Here is a 14,679-nt window from a genome sequence, read left to right as displayed (position 1 = left end):
TCTCACAAAGGAGGGGGCTACTCCGCACCCTTCGGCCCCTCAGAGCTGTGGTACATTCATAACAGCACACACAGCCCTGAGCTCCCAGTTGATTATGTTTCTGTTGTTCCCGTTACCATTCTGAATTGCCTACTACTTAGCTGTAGCGAAACTCAACACCAGCTAATGAATACTACATGATGCTTACATTAGGTACTTTTCAGCCTATTGGCTTTAATAAAAATAATAATAATTTCAGACAGTGACTAGTTTCCACTCTTCATCGGGTATGTAATGCTAGTAATGTGGGATTTCTATGCTAGTGTTTTTGAGGGATTGGGAGTGGGAGGAAATAAGGAAAGAGTTAAGTTGCAGTTTGAGGTGAAGATCTGTCATTGGAAAACTACATTAACCTGAGGTCTTTGACATTTGAAGTAGGTTTCTGGCATTTGATACTAGTTTTCAAGAATGTTTTATTATTTCCAGACCACTCAAAAGATTGAAAGATGCAACAAAAGGTTGCTTATACTTTGTCAAGAGTTTATGATCATGTCATATGTTCATTACTAATAATGACTCCAGTCTTTATATCCTCAAAGATCATATTCATATGTTACTTTTGACAAGTCTAGTTAAATCATTCTGAATAATAATGGGGTGACAGGGCTGAGTGCTGCCTGCTCCATGGATAGCTCTCTCATTATTTTCATGAGTGAACTCCATTGATTCATTCAATTTTCAGCCTTTTTCAAAACAATTTTCACAGATAAATGCCATATGTGTTTATTTTAAGTTACATGCCAAGTGACTAGTTTTGTCTTGTGTGGTTTATTTTTGAAATTGATTTAATTGCAGAAGCTTATTTACACAAGAATTATACTTCAACTTCTGTGTATAATTTGACTTGTTCTGTTTTTAGTCCAGAACGGAAGACAAAATTGAACAATTCAAGAGGGCAGTTGAATATTATTCCATTGCAAGCAAACCTCCGTTATTTCAACATGGTCCAACACCTTTCCCAGGTATATATTGCATGGATTGTGAACCGATGGTAGAACTTGTTGTGTTCAAAAATCAAAATTTTTTTAGAGTTTTACATGTATTTTGCTACATGAATGCAGTCCACTTCAAGTCCTAAGCTAAATTTACCTTTTTCCTTCCTTGAAATTTTTACCTTCCAACCATAATGGCTTATTCCAAACATGTTAGAAATCATGAGAACCTTTATCCTATTAGTAAAACATTTTTTAAAATTTATTCCCCATTTTGTTAAACAACCCAGGAAGTTCCCATTGTTAGTCTAGTCACCTGTAACTTCGCTAAGAGTGGGAAAATCAAGAATGATTTGACTCACGCAAGTTCCTTACTGACCCCTCTCTGTTTGGCTCCAGCTACCTGTCATACCATCTTCTCTCTCATCCCTCCCTCTCATTTTGGCTGTTTTCCCTCTATACTCTTTATGCAGAGTCTCAACCTGAAACATCAGCCATCCTTTTGACACTGCAGATACCACTTGACAGGCTGAGTTCTTCCAGAAGTTGTATTTTTCTGCTCCAGGTTCCAGCATCTGCAATTTCTTATCTCAACTCAGAATTTGTGGTAAACAGTGAGGTGACCTTATTTGCTTCAGGTCTCAAAGAAGGTTTGGCTATAAACTTTGCTTTCCCCAAAATAATTTGCTGAGAGGTTTCAGATTAAACATACCCATAGTGTTACATTTGTGAAGTCATTAAGCTGTCTGAGCAGCTTTTTAAAATAAAGAATTTTCATTATCAACATACCACAATGTAATTAAGGTAGAAACAGAAATAAAATATTTTTATATTTCAAGGTACTTTTGTATTTTAATACATTTAAAACTATATTTCAATCATAACACAACATTATCTTGTAAAATCCATTTACATTGAAACTCTAATAATCTAGCATCTGATTTGAAATCCTGATGATTTTCCATTGACTTGCTTATTAGCCCGGAGTGTGAGTCAAGGACCCAAAGCCAGCACTGTGGGCCAAATGTTCAATTGCAGATGGAGTTAGGAAAACCAAGAGTAAATCTGAAACATACAAGCTGAAACTCTCCAAGTTCTGTTTCCTTAACACTAGAGATTCTGCAGATGCTGGAAATCCAGAGTAATAGTAACAAAATACTGGAGGAACTCAGCAGGTCAGTCAGTATCTATAGAAGGGAACAAACTTGTTGTACCAGGCCTAGACCCTTCTCCCTGTGGCCTTGTCATGTTCACTGGAAAATCTATCATACTACTTTGTAACATTTTAAAAAAATGATAAAAACTATGTATTAATAGAAATGCATACAATTATCTGAAAATTTGCTAGTCCAGCACCACCAAAGTCCTGGGATGCATGTTATTATAGTTTTATAGTGGTTTACAGTAACTGGGTTAAAACATTGCTAAAGAATCATTTGAATCTCAAGCAGATGTAGGTTTTTGATCAGTTTGATAGTAAGTCCTTTTCATAAATAGCTTAAATTCATATTAGTTCTAGTTATTTCCCTTGATTGTGATGCACTTTGGGATTTCTTCATTAATCTAAACATGTATGGAAATTCCAGTCTCTTGGAATAACCTGAAATGCTCCGCAAAAAAAACAAGAGTTTTCAAGTGTGTACTACAGAAAGCAATCACATTTTTCTGAACACTTTTTCTTATGCTTTGGTTGAATTAGTTTCAACAGCTTCAAGCCCATGATGCAAGTATCATGCATTTAGTCATGCATTTATTCTGATAAATTGGGATTTATCACAATGCACAAGGTGCATTGGTATTCAAAAAGGAAGATACCCTAGAACTGTTGTTCATTTATTAACTTGTTCTCTGAGATCTCTACAACATTTCAATATTTTTCTCCTGCTTAAAGGAATGCGATTGAATCAGTTTGGAGTGCCTGGTTTTGTACCACACTATCCACATCCACAGATGCTTAACATTCCACAATCCCATCTTCAGGCGAAGGCTATGGTGAGTCTGATTAGCGAATGATGCCTTAAATCTTAGTTATCATTCGTTGTGTGCATCAGGATCTTAATGATAGCATTGTTGGCAAAATCATCCTCCCCATTGTTGTCATGGCTTGGGGTTAGATCCCAGAAATTATTGCACATCATATTTCTACATCACTGATATTTGTTCATGGAAATATTCGTTCTGTCATGTACTTTGGGGAAGAGGGTGAAGATTTGGAAGAAAATTGTCCTGTAAATTCCTCTCGGTCTTTAATGTTTCATTCACATCCGAATAAAGCTTTCCTCCACAAAATAATCTTAAAATTTTCAATCATTTTTGCCAACTATAAAACCGACATGAGAAAAATACTGAAAGAAAGGAGAGGATGCTTTCTGTAGCCTAGATCATAGGACTTCAAAGCTTTGAAGTATTCAGATTTCAGTGCTCTACATTCTGTAAACAGCATTTAGTTAAATAATGAGATAATCTGTCGAAATATGGTTTGTTAGGGAATGAATGAATGTTTGCTACGGTATTATGAGATCACCACTTCCGAATGTAAAGTGGCATGGAATCTATTGTATTTTCCTACTGGGCAATTTTTTAGTTTGTTACCACATGTAACAGTGCAGCATTCTTACAATAATTCTGAACTAAAGTGTTCTCTATATATTTATTGCCATTTTGCGGATAGCTATGAAAATGTGTTTGCAAATGCTTCTTGGATGCATGATTCAGTTGGTCAATACAGTGAGAATGTTAAGAAACTAAAGTGAAGGTTGGCGCTTTCTACCATGGGGTAAATTGCAATTTTAAAAGAATTGTCAACAATTTTGGTAAATGAAAAGAAAACCTGTTCCTGACTGGATATTCTCAAAATTTTTAATGTTATTTCACTTTGGTAAATCTATTAATTTGTCACATTTAACATAATTCATCTTATATCATCACATAAACTCAGCTGGAATTTTTTTAAAAAGCAAAATCAATGAAAAGCTTACAAATGTACATATTTTGAAGTTAATTTTCTACAAACCACACTATTAAAATAAGCCATTAAGCTCTTTATAGTTGTTATTTCATTTAATAAGTTAGCTTCATTGTTAGCAGTTTTGCACTTTCCTTCTTTTCCTTCGAAAATTTTACTAATTTGAACTTTGGACTTTGTATTTACTGAGTTGTTGTTGCACTATCTAATGAAAAATTGATCTATTTTTCATTTATGCAGTTGACTTTGGAAACACTTTCATATGAAGATGGTTTTGGTTAAATGCCAAATTCTTAAGTGGAAGAAAAAGAAGGAACCTGCATTTTATGTAGTTCCTTATCACAGCCTCAACAATGTAACATCACAGGATTGCTTAAAATCTTTACTATTAATATTAAGCTTATTATTAATCTTCAATGAATTTTATTTAATTATTAAGTGATTAAGAAGAACAGTGTATTTAAATAATAATCTTTTTATTATTTTGAAAGAATTATATATTCAGAATTTTTGAAGATTTTGAAACTGTTGATGTGTTGTGACATTAATTCCATGTTAACTGATTTACTGGCAGCCCTAATTAAAAGTAAGTCTGTATCGTCTGAATTATTTTGAACTCCCACATCACACACACACACACACACACACACACACACACACACACTGTAATGTGTGAGTTCAAAAGACTGGTAACAATTAAAAATTAATGTGATTATTAATTGTTTCATTTTTTTCCAGGGCCAACGACTAGTTAGCCAAGCTGCTGCTTCAGGACAGAGACCTTCTGACTTGTATTCACCTAACAAAGAACAGCCATCATCATTAGGTACATACCAGTCTGCTCTGTCTGACCCCAGCCTCACCCTGGAATCCAACAACAGTTACAGCAACATTCCTCATGAAGGGAAGCATACACCTTTGTATGAGCGTTCCTCACCAAATATTTCTACAGTTTCAGCTGTGAGTCCAAATCACTGTGGCATAGAAGGTCCATTTTTCCCTGCTTCTTCAACATCATCTTCATCCGATAATGAGGAAAATAGAGGTGCTGTTAAGTAAGTTTTTTTCAACATTCATGTTGTTAGTTTGTACAATTGAAGGTACATTACATTAAAAGTAGGGCTACCATACAAATTAAAAATTGAGACTACTGTGATTAATGAAGTTATTAAACAATGGAAAGCTATTTGGCACTTCTATCAATGGGTGGTCCAATGAAAAAATCGCAAGACCTCAAATATAGCATATAAATCAAAATGAGGTTTATTATCACTGATCTATGCTATGAAAATTGTTGTGCAATACATAAAAGTTACTATAAGATGCAATAAGAAATAATAAAAAAACAAGTAGTGCAAGAGAAAGAGCAGATCAATGAGGTCGTGTTCAGAGGATTGTGGACCTTTCAGAAATCTGATGGCAGAGGGAAGAAGCTGTTCCTAAAATGCTGAGTTTGTGTCCTCAGGCTCCTGTGCTTTGTAGCCTCCATACCGCGTGGTAATGCAACCAGTCAGAACGCTCTCTGTTGTACCTCTGTAGAAATTTGCTGGTGCCTTTGGTGACATGCCAAATCTCCTCAAACTTCCATTGAAGCATACTTTAGCTGCTGACACCAAGAATACTGGGGGCAGAACAGGCGTAACATTTGGCATGTGAAGTTTGGCCTGATATACTGTATAACTATTTTATTTGAGGCTCCATTTCCCCCTATTGAACCACACAGACTATGGTTTGGGAGTCTGTAATAAAAGTTCAGTCATTTGAGTCTATGAAAGTGTGGTGGGTGATACACCAAAATGTTATCTAGCAAACTGGGTTTGGTCTGATGTGAGTATTGGACTAAACTTTTGAATTTGTTCAAAAAGCCTGCATTTTTTAAGTTTAAAAAAAATACATTAAGTTGTAATAACGTTTAATTGCATGTGTTAACTGTGATTAACTGCCAGCCCTCATTAAAAATAAGATAATTTAAATATGTCTGTGTTGTTTGAGTACCTTTTAACCAAAATGATTTTTCTAATGAAATGTGACTTCTTTGAATGACTAACTGGGTAACATGCTGTATTAATTAAAGATGATACTTTAGATATGAAAATAGAAACCAATTGCATAAGCTGTTACTGATCCATTGCTACTGTGATACAGTGAGAGTTTGTCTTTGACTTATACCATGGATAAAGAAAGTAATGGAATGTTCAATATATAATGGACCACTATAATCCAGTTGAGAGATATAAATAGGACTGAATTTTTCTCAATTTTTCTGAAATGAAGTAGAAGTATATGGCTATAAAAGTATAACCATGCATATAAACAGTATCGATGACAGAAATGCAGAGAAATTGGAGTCTACATTGAAAGATAATTTTTCAACAGTGGTAGCTTGAGATGGCCAAAATATTTATCTAATCTGTTTGTTCCATTATGTAAGATGTGAAGCATATATGAAAAGTACGCTTGTTCATTTTTTGCCTAATCATGCCTGGCATGAAATGTTACCAGTAATTGTCATAAAACTTCATTTAAAATTTTTGATTATATTTTCAAAGAAGTTGCTTGCAAGTGTATTGGGAATAATTTTGAGGCTTACAGAACATAGAACTACGCAATAAGGAAACAGGCACATTGGTCCACAATCTCGCCTGCCTGCACATTGATAGTTTTTCAACATTGTTTTCACTCGCTTTGTTAGTACCTTACTTGTTCTAAGCAAGGAATAAATAGTCTTTAGAATTCATTCCCAAACTCTGTTCAGTAACATTAAATCATTTGCATTTCAAAATGTGATGCATATTAGGGACTGAAGTACATTACTTTGAGGTAGTAATTACTTGGTTCATGGTAGATTTTGAGTTGGAACCAGGTTTACGTAGATAAAATCTGATGGAACATCATTAATATTTTGATGCTGTGCTTATGAAAGAAGTGTAAATACCAAAGTTTAAAATTTGCTTTGTCTTAGACTAAACCAAACGTCAGACTCATACTTGCAATTTATCTTGTTAAACTGTTACATGAAAACTTGGTCTTGGATATAACTTACCAGAAGTCTTATTTAAATTTCAAACTAAGGTTATTCAAAAATAAAAAAACAGAATTTGCTAGAATTGTTCAAGCTATGCTAGAACTGTTCAAGCTAAACAGGCATTTTGTAAGCAGCCAGAAAACTTGAGGCCTATTTGGGAAGTGTTTTACAATTAAAATAAGCATAACCAAAACTGAATCGTGACTGTTGGCTAGATCATTGCATACAGAATTAAAATAAAATTTAATTCTCAAATGTCTCAAATAGAAACTCCTTTTCTTATGACCACTGGGAGTTTTTGCAGTAACATATCAACCAACACAAAACTGAAGTATTGAATCAGAGGAAATACTTAATGAAGTCTTGGTGAAATGGAGATCATCTTCGGAAAACAACTGTGAGGATAGTTAAAGCAGTGGAAAATATGGGGGGGGGGGGATATGGAAACAAGGCACCACTAAAATTCTGTTTTTTTTTCTTTTGTCCATTTAATGCCTGCATTTGTGTTTGTTTTTCCTAGTCATGTTACTGAACCACATCACCAAGTTGGGCATGTATTAGCATGGGAGAAATCTGGAAATCAGTCTGATGTTTTGGACAAATCTTCTGGAGGGGGGCATCAGAAAGGTGTTTGTATTCGCAATGAATCAAAGGTATTGTATAAGTACCTACTGTTCTTCATTAGTTATCCTTAATAACATAAGCATGGTGACTTCAAAATAAAGTTGCAGTGTGATTTAATTTTGAAGTTAATTTTGTTACTGTACCTACAATTAACAAAAATATAACACAAAATATAATTTACAGAAATCTTTATGTAGAAGAAGAATACCCAGGTGTTCTTCCACTATAAGGCAGTGAGCAGTCATCCTTTTGAAAGTCACAAGGCATTGTTCATTGTGCAAGGTCATGTGGGGATTAATAAAAAGCAGTGTTATCAAAGAAATAATATAATAAAAATTAATGGGACTGAAAGCCAATTGAGTTTGGTCAATTCCAAATCTATTCTTGAGGTGAAGCATCCTATCCATTTTCTCCACAGAATCTTATCAAGATCGTATCTTACTTTTCTTAACCTGCTTGGGTATTGGACTGACCTCCTCAAATAACATCAAATCTTCATTCCAGGAATCCACCTTATGAGCCTTTTATGCACAGTCTGCAATGCAATTATATATGATTCTTTAACTATGAGTGCAAAATGCATGTGGTACTCCAGGTGGAGCCTCACGTGAAACTTGTAGCATTGCATTAAAAGCTCTTAGGTTTTGTACTCCATATCCCTTGCATTAATGACAACAATCCCATTACTGTTCCTGATTACTTGCTTTTTGCATGCTACACTTTAGTGTTTATGCACATGGTGCCTCATTTACACTCGCACTGCAACATTTCATAGTCTTACTATTTAAATAATAATTTAATTTCTACTTCCAAAGTGGATAACCTCACATTTTCCCACATTATACTCTTTTTCCAGCTTCTTGTCCTACTAAACTGTACATTTTTTTTGCAGGCTTTTATGTTCTTTTCATAACCTGCTTACCTACTTATCATCTACTATACAAATTTGGCTACAGTACATTCTGCCCCTTCATCTATCATTAATATACATTGTAAATAATTGAATTCCGACAACACGGACCTGATCCTTGCGGCACCCACTGCTGGTTACAAACTGAAAATGATTTGTTTTTCCCAAATATTTTCTATCTATGCCAATATTCCTTTACTATCTAGGTAAATTTAATTATGTGTGACACAATGTAAATTAACTTCTAAAAATCCAAATGTTACAATTTTGGTTTGCTTTTATTTCATTTATTACATCTACAAAGATTTCTGGCAAGTCTATGATGATTTCTTTTCAGAAAACTATATTGACACTGCTTGATTATATTAAGATTTTCTGAATGTTCTGATATTACTTCCCCAATAATGTGTGCCAGCATTTTCACAGTGACTGATATGGGACGTATAATGGGGAAACAATGTGAAGTTTTCCCTTGTGGTAAGATTAAAAAATGTCAGAAGGACTTGGGTGTTCTTATAAATGAATCACTGAAAGTTTACTGGAAGTTACACAACATGCAACTAGAAAGATGAATGATATGTTAAATTTTATTGTGGGAGGATTTGAGCATAAGAGTAAAGAAGTTTTATTGCAATTATATAGGTCCTAGAATAGCATTCCTTCAAGTTCAAGTTTATTGTCATTCAACTGTATGCACGTATACTGCCAAATGAAACAACATTCCTCCAGACCAGGGTGGTCAACACAGTACATATAACTCACACATGTAACAGAAAATATATATTCCAGCAAATTGACATTTTGCATAAGATGTACTTACAGCACAAGTTAAAAAATAAACAGTATCATGCTACTGGCACTTTGTGAGACCTGGTTGCTGGCAAGGAATTCTGTAAATGCATGGCCTGGGGAAGAAGTTGTTTCCTATCCTAGCTGTCCTTGTCCTAATGCTGGTACCTCCTGCCTGATGGAAGGGTTTCAAGAAGATTGTGGGACAATATCCTTCCAGAAAGCCAGTGTGGTTTTCGAACAGGCCGTAGTACAGTGGACATGATCTTCTCACTGAGGCAGCTCCAAGAGAAATGTGTTGAGCAGCAGAGAAGTCTCCATGTTACATTTGTTGATCTAACCAAAGCGTTTGACACTGTTGGTAGTGATGGCCTGTGGAAGCTCCTACCAAAATTTGTTTGCCTCCCACGCCTAACCAACATCATCTGTCAGTTCCACGAAAGCATGGAAGGCTGCATCAACGTGTGGTGAGTTGTCAGACCCATTTCCCATCAGCAACGGTGTAAAGCAAGGTTGTGTTTTGGCTCCTACTCTGTCCGGACTATTCTTCGCTGCTGTTCTTCAGGATGCCACATCAGACCTGAAGTCAGGGATCTTCCTACAAAGGAGGGTTGATGGCGGCACCTCAACCTCGCAAGACTGAGAACAAAAACAAAAGTCGGACATTGTGGCGCATGAGCTACAGTTTGCTGATGACTGTGCACTGGTTACCCACTCTCTCGAAGACTTAAAGGAGATCACCAGTTGCTTTGCCAGTGCAGCCAAAAGCTTCAGACTGACAATCAGCCTGAAAAAGACGGAAGTTTTGTACCAACCAGCTCCTGGCTCAAACTACGAAGAACCAACTGTCCTCGTTGATGACACTTGTCTCAGTGTTGTCAACAAGTTTTGCTACCTGGGCAGCATAATAACAGCCTTAGCTTCTCTGCATGTAGAGATTGAGTCAAGAACCAGAAAAGCCAGCTTTGCCTTTGGTCAGCTGAAAGATCGAGTTTGGTCACAGAACATCAGGTCGGCCGCCAAGTGCAAGGTATATAGGGCCATTGTCATATCAGTCTTGCTATACGGATGTGAAACGTGGTGCCCATATCAGAGTCACTTACGCCAGCTCGACCAACTGCAGCAGTGTCAACTACGTTCTGTAATGAAGATCACCTGGCGAGACAAGGTCTCTATTACTGAGGTCCTCTCTCAAGCTGGAATGCCAGCAGTTTCAACCTTAGTGATGTCAGCCTAACTGGGACATGTCAGAATGCCTGACGGAAGACTGCCCAAGGACCTTTTGTATGGCCAACTGTCCAGTGGTACCTGAAAATGAGGAGGCCAGCAACTACAGTACAAGGATGTTCTGCACAGGAACCTCACGAAAGCTGACATTGCCCGATCAACATAGGAGGATCCAGCTCAAGATCGCTCACAATGGAGAGATGCCATCAGAAAAGGTGTGGATGCTGCTGAGAACCTCATAGAGGCAACAGAGGAAAGGCACAGGAAGCATCACAAGTGCTCTTCCAGCACTTGTTGTTCAAGCATGTACAGATTTTTTTTCTTGTCATTATTCCCTAAACAATACGGTACAACAACTATTTACATAGCATTTATATTGTATTAGGTATTATAAGTAATCTGGAGATGATTTAAAGTATACGGGAGGATGTGCATAAGTTATCATGGATTGGGATTTTAAAAAATGGAAGTTCTCTTACTAAGTAAGTCGGAACAGGTACATTCGGTATTATTTAGCGTCAGTTAGTCAAACGTTTGTCTTAGTATATAGTATATATTTACCTTTCTATGCATATAAAACACTGAGGAAACATATGTATTTCAATAATTAAACCACTGCGTTGCTTAGTAATAATTGTAGCTTTCATTGGGGCAGGACCTTCACATGCTCCATTATTCTCAGTTTATCCTTTAAAATTGTTCCAATCGTTGACCAACTAGCCCAACGCTTTTCCAATGACCGATGGCGTTTCACCTCTTTCAGATTGCTTTATTATTTACAGTTTATTTTCAATCGTGATCGTGATTATTTTTGTGAACTGAAACACTGCTGATTCAGAGCTCTGCCGGGTCCTAAAGTCCACCACACTGAGACAGGTTAAATAAGGGACTTGAGCATCCGCGTTTTTTTGGTATCCACAAGGGGTCCCGAAACCAATCCCTCGCAGATAAGGAGGGCCAGCTGTATGTGGCAAGCAGTGTCTGTCAAGGATTGACCTGTACAGCCACTCCAGGATGTACATATCAAACCCCACTAACTATCATCATCCTATGGGATGGATAGCCGGGGGGGGGGATGGGGGATCCTTGACAATGCTAAAAGCCCTGTGTATGAAGCATTCCTGATAAATATCCTGGGTGGGTGGAAGTGAGACCCCAATGATCCTCTTAGCAGTCCTGGCAATGCAATTGGTCAGGATACTCTCAATGGTGCGCCTGTAAAAATTGCTTAGAATGGGAGGGTTCTGCACCTACCTCAATCTCCTCTGGAAGTGGAGATGCTCCCGTGCTTTCTTGACTAAAGAGGTGGCGTTGAGGGACCAGGTGAGAATCGGTATGTTGACTTTGTACCAGAGGTGAGAAGACATTAGACCTAGTTTATACCAACATCTGTGTTACTTAAAAGGCTGTTCCCTGTGCCTACCTTGGATACTCTGGCCACTTATCTATTATGTTAACTCCTACATACAGACCATTGAATAAATGAGTCAAACCAGTTCAAAGAGAGATATAGTCCTGGCCAGAAGAAACAGCCTCAACATTAGAGTACTGTTTTGAAAACATAGACTAGAGCATGTTCAGGGAGGCCATGAATATGTGGGATCTGTGACTGGCGACAGAGAAGTACATTGAGAATGTCACTGTTAATAAACACATTTCAGTGAGGACAAATCTGAAGGCATGGTCGACAGCAGAGGTCCAGGCACTGCCTTCAGATCAGCAAATAAGACGGCTCTTAGGTAAGCAAGAGCTGTACTTTCCTGCGCCATCAGGAAGGCAAAACAAGATTATTCACAGAACTTGCAGCTATTTCTGTGAAAGCAGAGACATGAGGTACATATGACAGGGCATTCAAACAAGTCTACCCTACATGTTAATGATAGTGACGTCTCTCTTCCTGATGGCTGAATGTCTTTTACATACTGTTTGATGCACAGTATGATGTGCCAGCTGGGTGCCGAGAGACTGTGCAGCCAGTTAACAGAGGTTCTAGCAGACATCTTCAACATCTCTCTGGAAGAGTTCATTGTCCCTGCAGGCTTCTATCCTCTACCTAAGGAAGAAAAGGATTTGCTAGATTGATGCCTGAGAATTTTGATTTGTACCATGAGAAGTGATTAATCAGACTGGACCAAAATGCTTAGGTTTAGGAGGACAAGAGGTGATCTCATTGAGCGGTTCAAAATTCTTCTAGTCTTTATACAAGATCTGTTACAGGGTTGATTTTTCTGCAGGCTGGGAAATTTAGAACCAGGGTCCTCAGGGCTGCATTAAAGTGACGCAGGATTCAAATAAGAAGGAATTTCAATGTAGAATTTGAGTTTAATCTTTTCTTAAACATTGTAAATTTCTGCACTTAAAACATCGTGGAATGGAGATGTGTTCTTTGAACCCGATGGATTTTATTAATTATTATCTTTTGTACCAGGTTGAGGAGCTTTCTAACAATCCAGGAAGCCAGGTAGACACAAAAGTTTCCTCTGCATCAGCTGGAAACAGACTAAGCCAAATCAACACTGAACATATTCCATCTTTACTGTCGGTGCCTACAAGAAACCACATGGACATCACCACACCTCCAGTGCCAATGGTTGCTCCAGAGGTATTAAGAGTTGCTGAACACAGGCACAGAAAAGGACTGATGTACCCTTACGTATTTCAGGTGCTCACTAAGGTAGGTCTAAATACTACTAATTATGTAGAGTTAAGTATTAATATCAAAATGTTATCAAGAACTGTAAGCCATGTATTAACACTAGAAGTACCATGAATGACATGTATATGGACTTCTAAACAGCATTTGCTAATTTTTGTAATGGTGACTAGTTTAAAAGTGTGGTGAAAAGTTACATGAACTTGGGTTTTGCTGCCAGCAGTGAGGTGACCCTGTTTGCTTCTTGCCTTTTCTGAATCTTTTTAAGTATGTGTGCCCAAAATTTTCCTGATTGAAAATTGCTGCAACGTAATGCACAACATTATGCTGTCACATGGGCTAACATGATAAAAGCTCTACCCTGAAAACAGCTGGAGAAAAAAATTGATTGTTTACAGGGAATATTGCCCACTTGTCAACATTGTGCTCCATTCGCCAAAGCTTTTCCCGCTATCAAACCTGACGGATTATGAATGCTTTTGGGTGTCTGGGCTATGGAAGTGTTCAAAAACTCTTGGTGTTAACTCTAGGGAACATGTTGAGGAAGGAATATAGGATACAGGATTTCATTCGTTGGGACATTGAATACAACAGCAGGGAGGTTTTTGCACCAACTTTATAAAACTCAGCTGGAATAGAGTGTACAGTACTCGACACCACAGTATAGGAAGAATATGATGGCAGTAGAGAGAATGCAGGGGAGATTCAACATGATGTTTCCTGGGATAGATTGTTCATCTTAGGAAGAGAGACTGAATGAGCTAAGTAAGTCTGGAGCAGAGGAAGTTAAGGGGGGGTGGGGGGGGGGACATGGTTGAGCCAGTAAAAAAAATTGAGTGTATAGACAGGGTAGATTTCAGAAAATGTTTCTCTATATCTGAAGTAGACAAAACAAGAGAATATTGACTTAGGATAAGGGGGGAGAGATTGAGTGGAGATATAAGGAACACCTTTTTCACCCAGAAAGTGATGTGTCATAGAATTGTATGGTGTAGAAGTAGACGCTTCTATACCATATGATTCTCTGTGATGTTGAAAATCATGTCTACCTGTAAGAATGACATTTGACTGTATTAGTTCCATATATCCTCTGTGTCACATTCATTCAGCTACCTGTCATGATGCCTGGTAAATGTTGTTCCTGCATTTGCCTTCAATATTTTCTTTGGGAGCACATTCCAGATACCAACTCATTCTTTATCTGGATGTGGAGAGGATGTTCTTTATGGTGGGAGAGTCTAAGACGCAGTCTCAGAATATAGGGGAGTCCTTTTAGAACAGAGATGAGGATGATTTTTTTTAACCAGAGAGTGAATCTGGAATTTGTTGCCACAGGCAGCTGCGGAGGCCAAGTCTGTATGTTTATTTAAGACAGAGCTTGATTCTTGATTGGTCAGGGCATGAAAGAATACGGGGAGAAGGCAGGAGATTGGGACTTGGAGGAAAAGTGGATCAACCATGATGAAATGGCGCAGCAGACTCAATGGGCCCAATGACCTAATTCTTCTCTTGTGT

General features: G+C 37.5%; 1 protein-coding gene across 2 annotated transcripts in view; it reads left to right on the top strand.

Annotated features, from left to right (window-relative positions):
- The window catches only part of LOC132377774 (constitutive coactivator of PPAR-gamma-like protein 1), a 138,221-nt gene that overhangs the window by 60,874 nt on the left and 62,668 nt on the right, over nucleotides 1–14,679 (top strand). Inside the window, exons 5-10 of one of the 2 annotated variants that reach the window (XM_059944120.1) lie at nucleotides 899–1,001; nucleotides 2,863–2,963; nucleotides 4,675–4,762; nucleotides 4,889–4,991; nucleotides 7,482–7,614; nucleotides 12,940–13,185. In XM_059944120.1, coding sequence (XP_059800103.1) covers nucleotides 899–1,001; nucleotides 2,863–2,963; nucleotides 4,675–4,762; nucleotides 4,889–4,991; nucleotides 7,482–7,614; nucleotides 12,940–13,185 — 774 coding nt within the window. Of the gene's footprint in view, nucleotides 1–898; nucleotides 1,002–2,862; nucleotides 2,964–4,674; nucleotides 4,992–7,481; nucleotides 7,615–12,939; nucleotides 13,186–14,679 lie in introns of both variants that reach the window. The other variant, XM_059944119.1, reaches the window with a different exon arrangement.

The sequence above is a fragment of the Hypanus sabinus genome, chromosome 19, assembly GCF_030144855.1.
Source record: "Hypanus sabinus isolate sHypSab1 chromosome 19, sHypSab1.hap1, whole genome shotgun sequence".
Lineage (NCBI taxonomy): Eukaryota > Metazoa > Chordata > Chondrichthyes > Myliobatiformes > Dasyatidae > Hypanus > Hypanus sabinus.
Note: the sequence above shows the minus strand (reverse complement) of the source record. Positions and strands in the feature narration are given on the sequence as shown.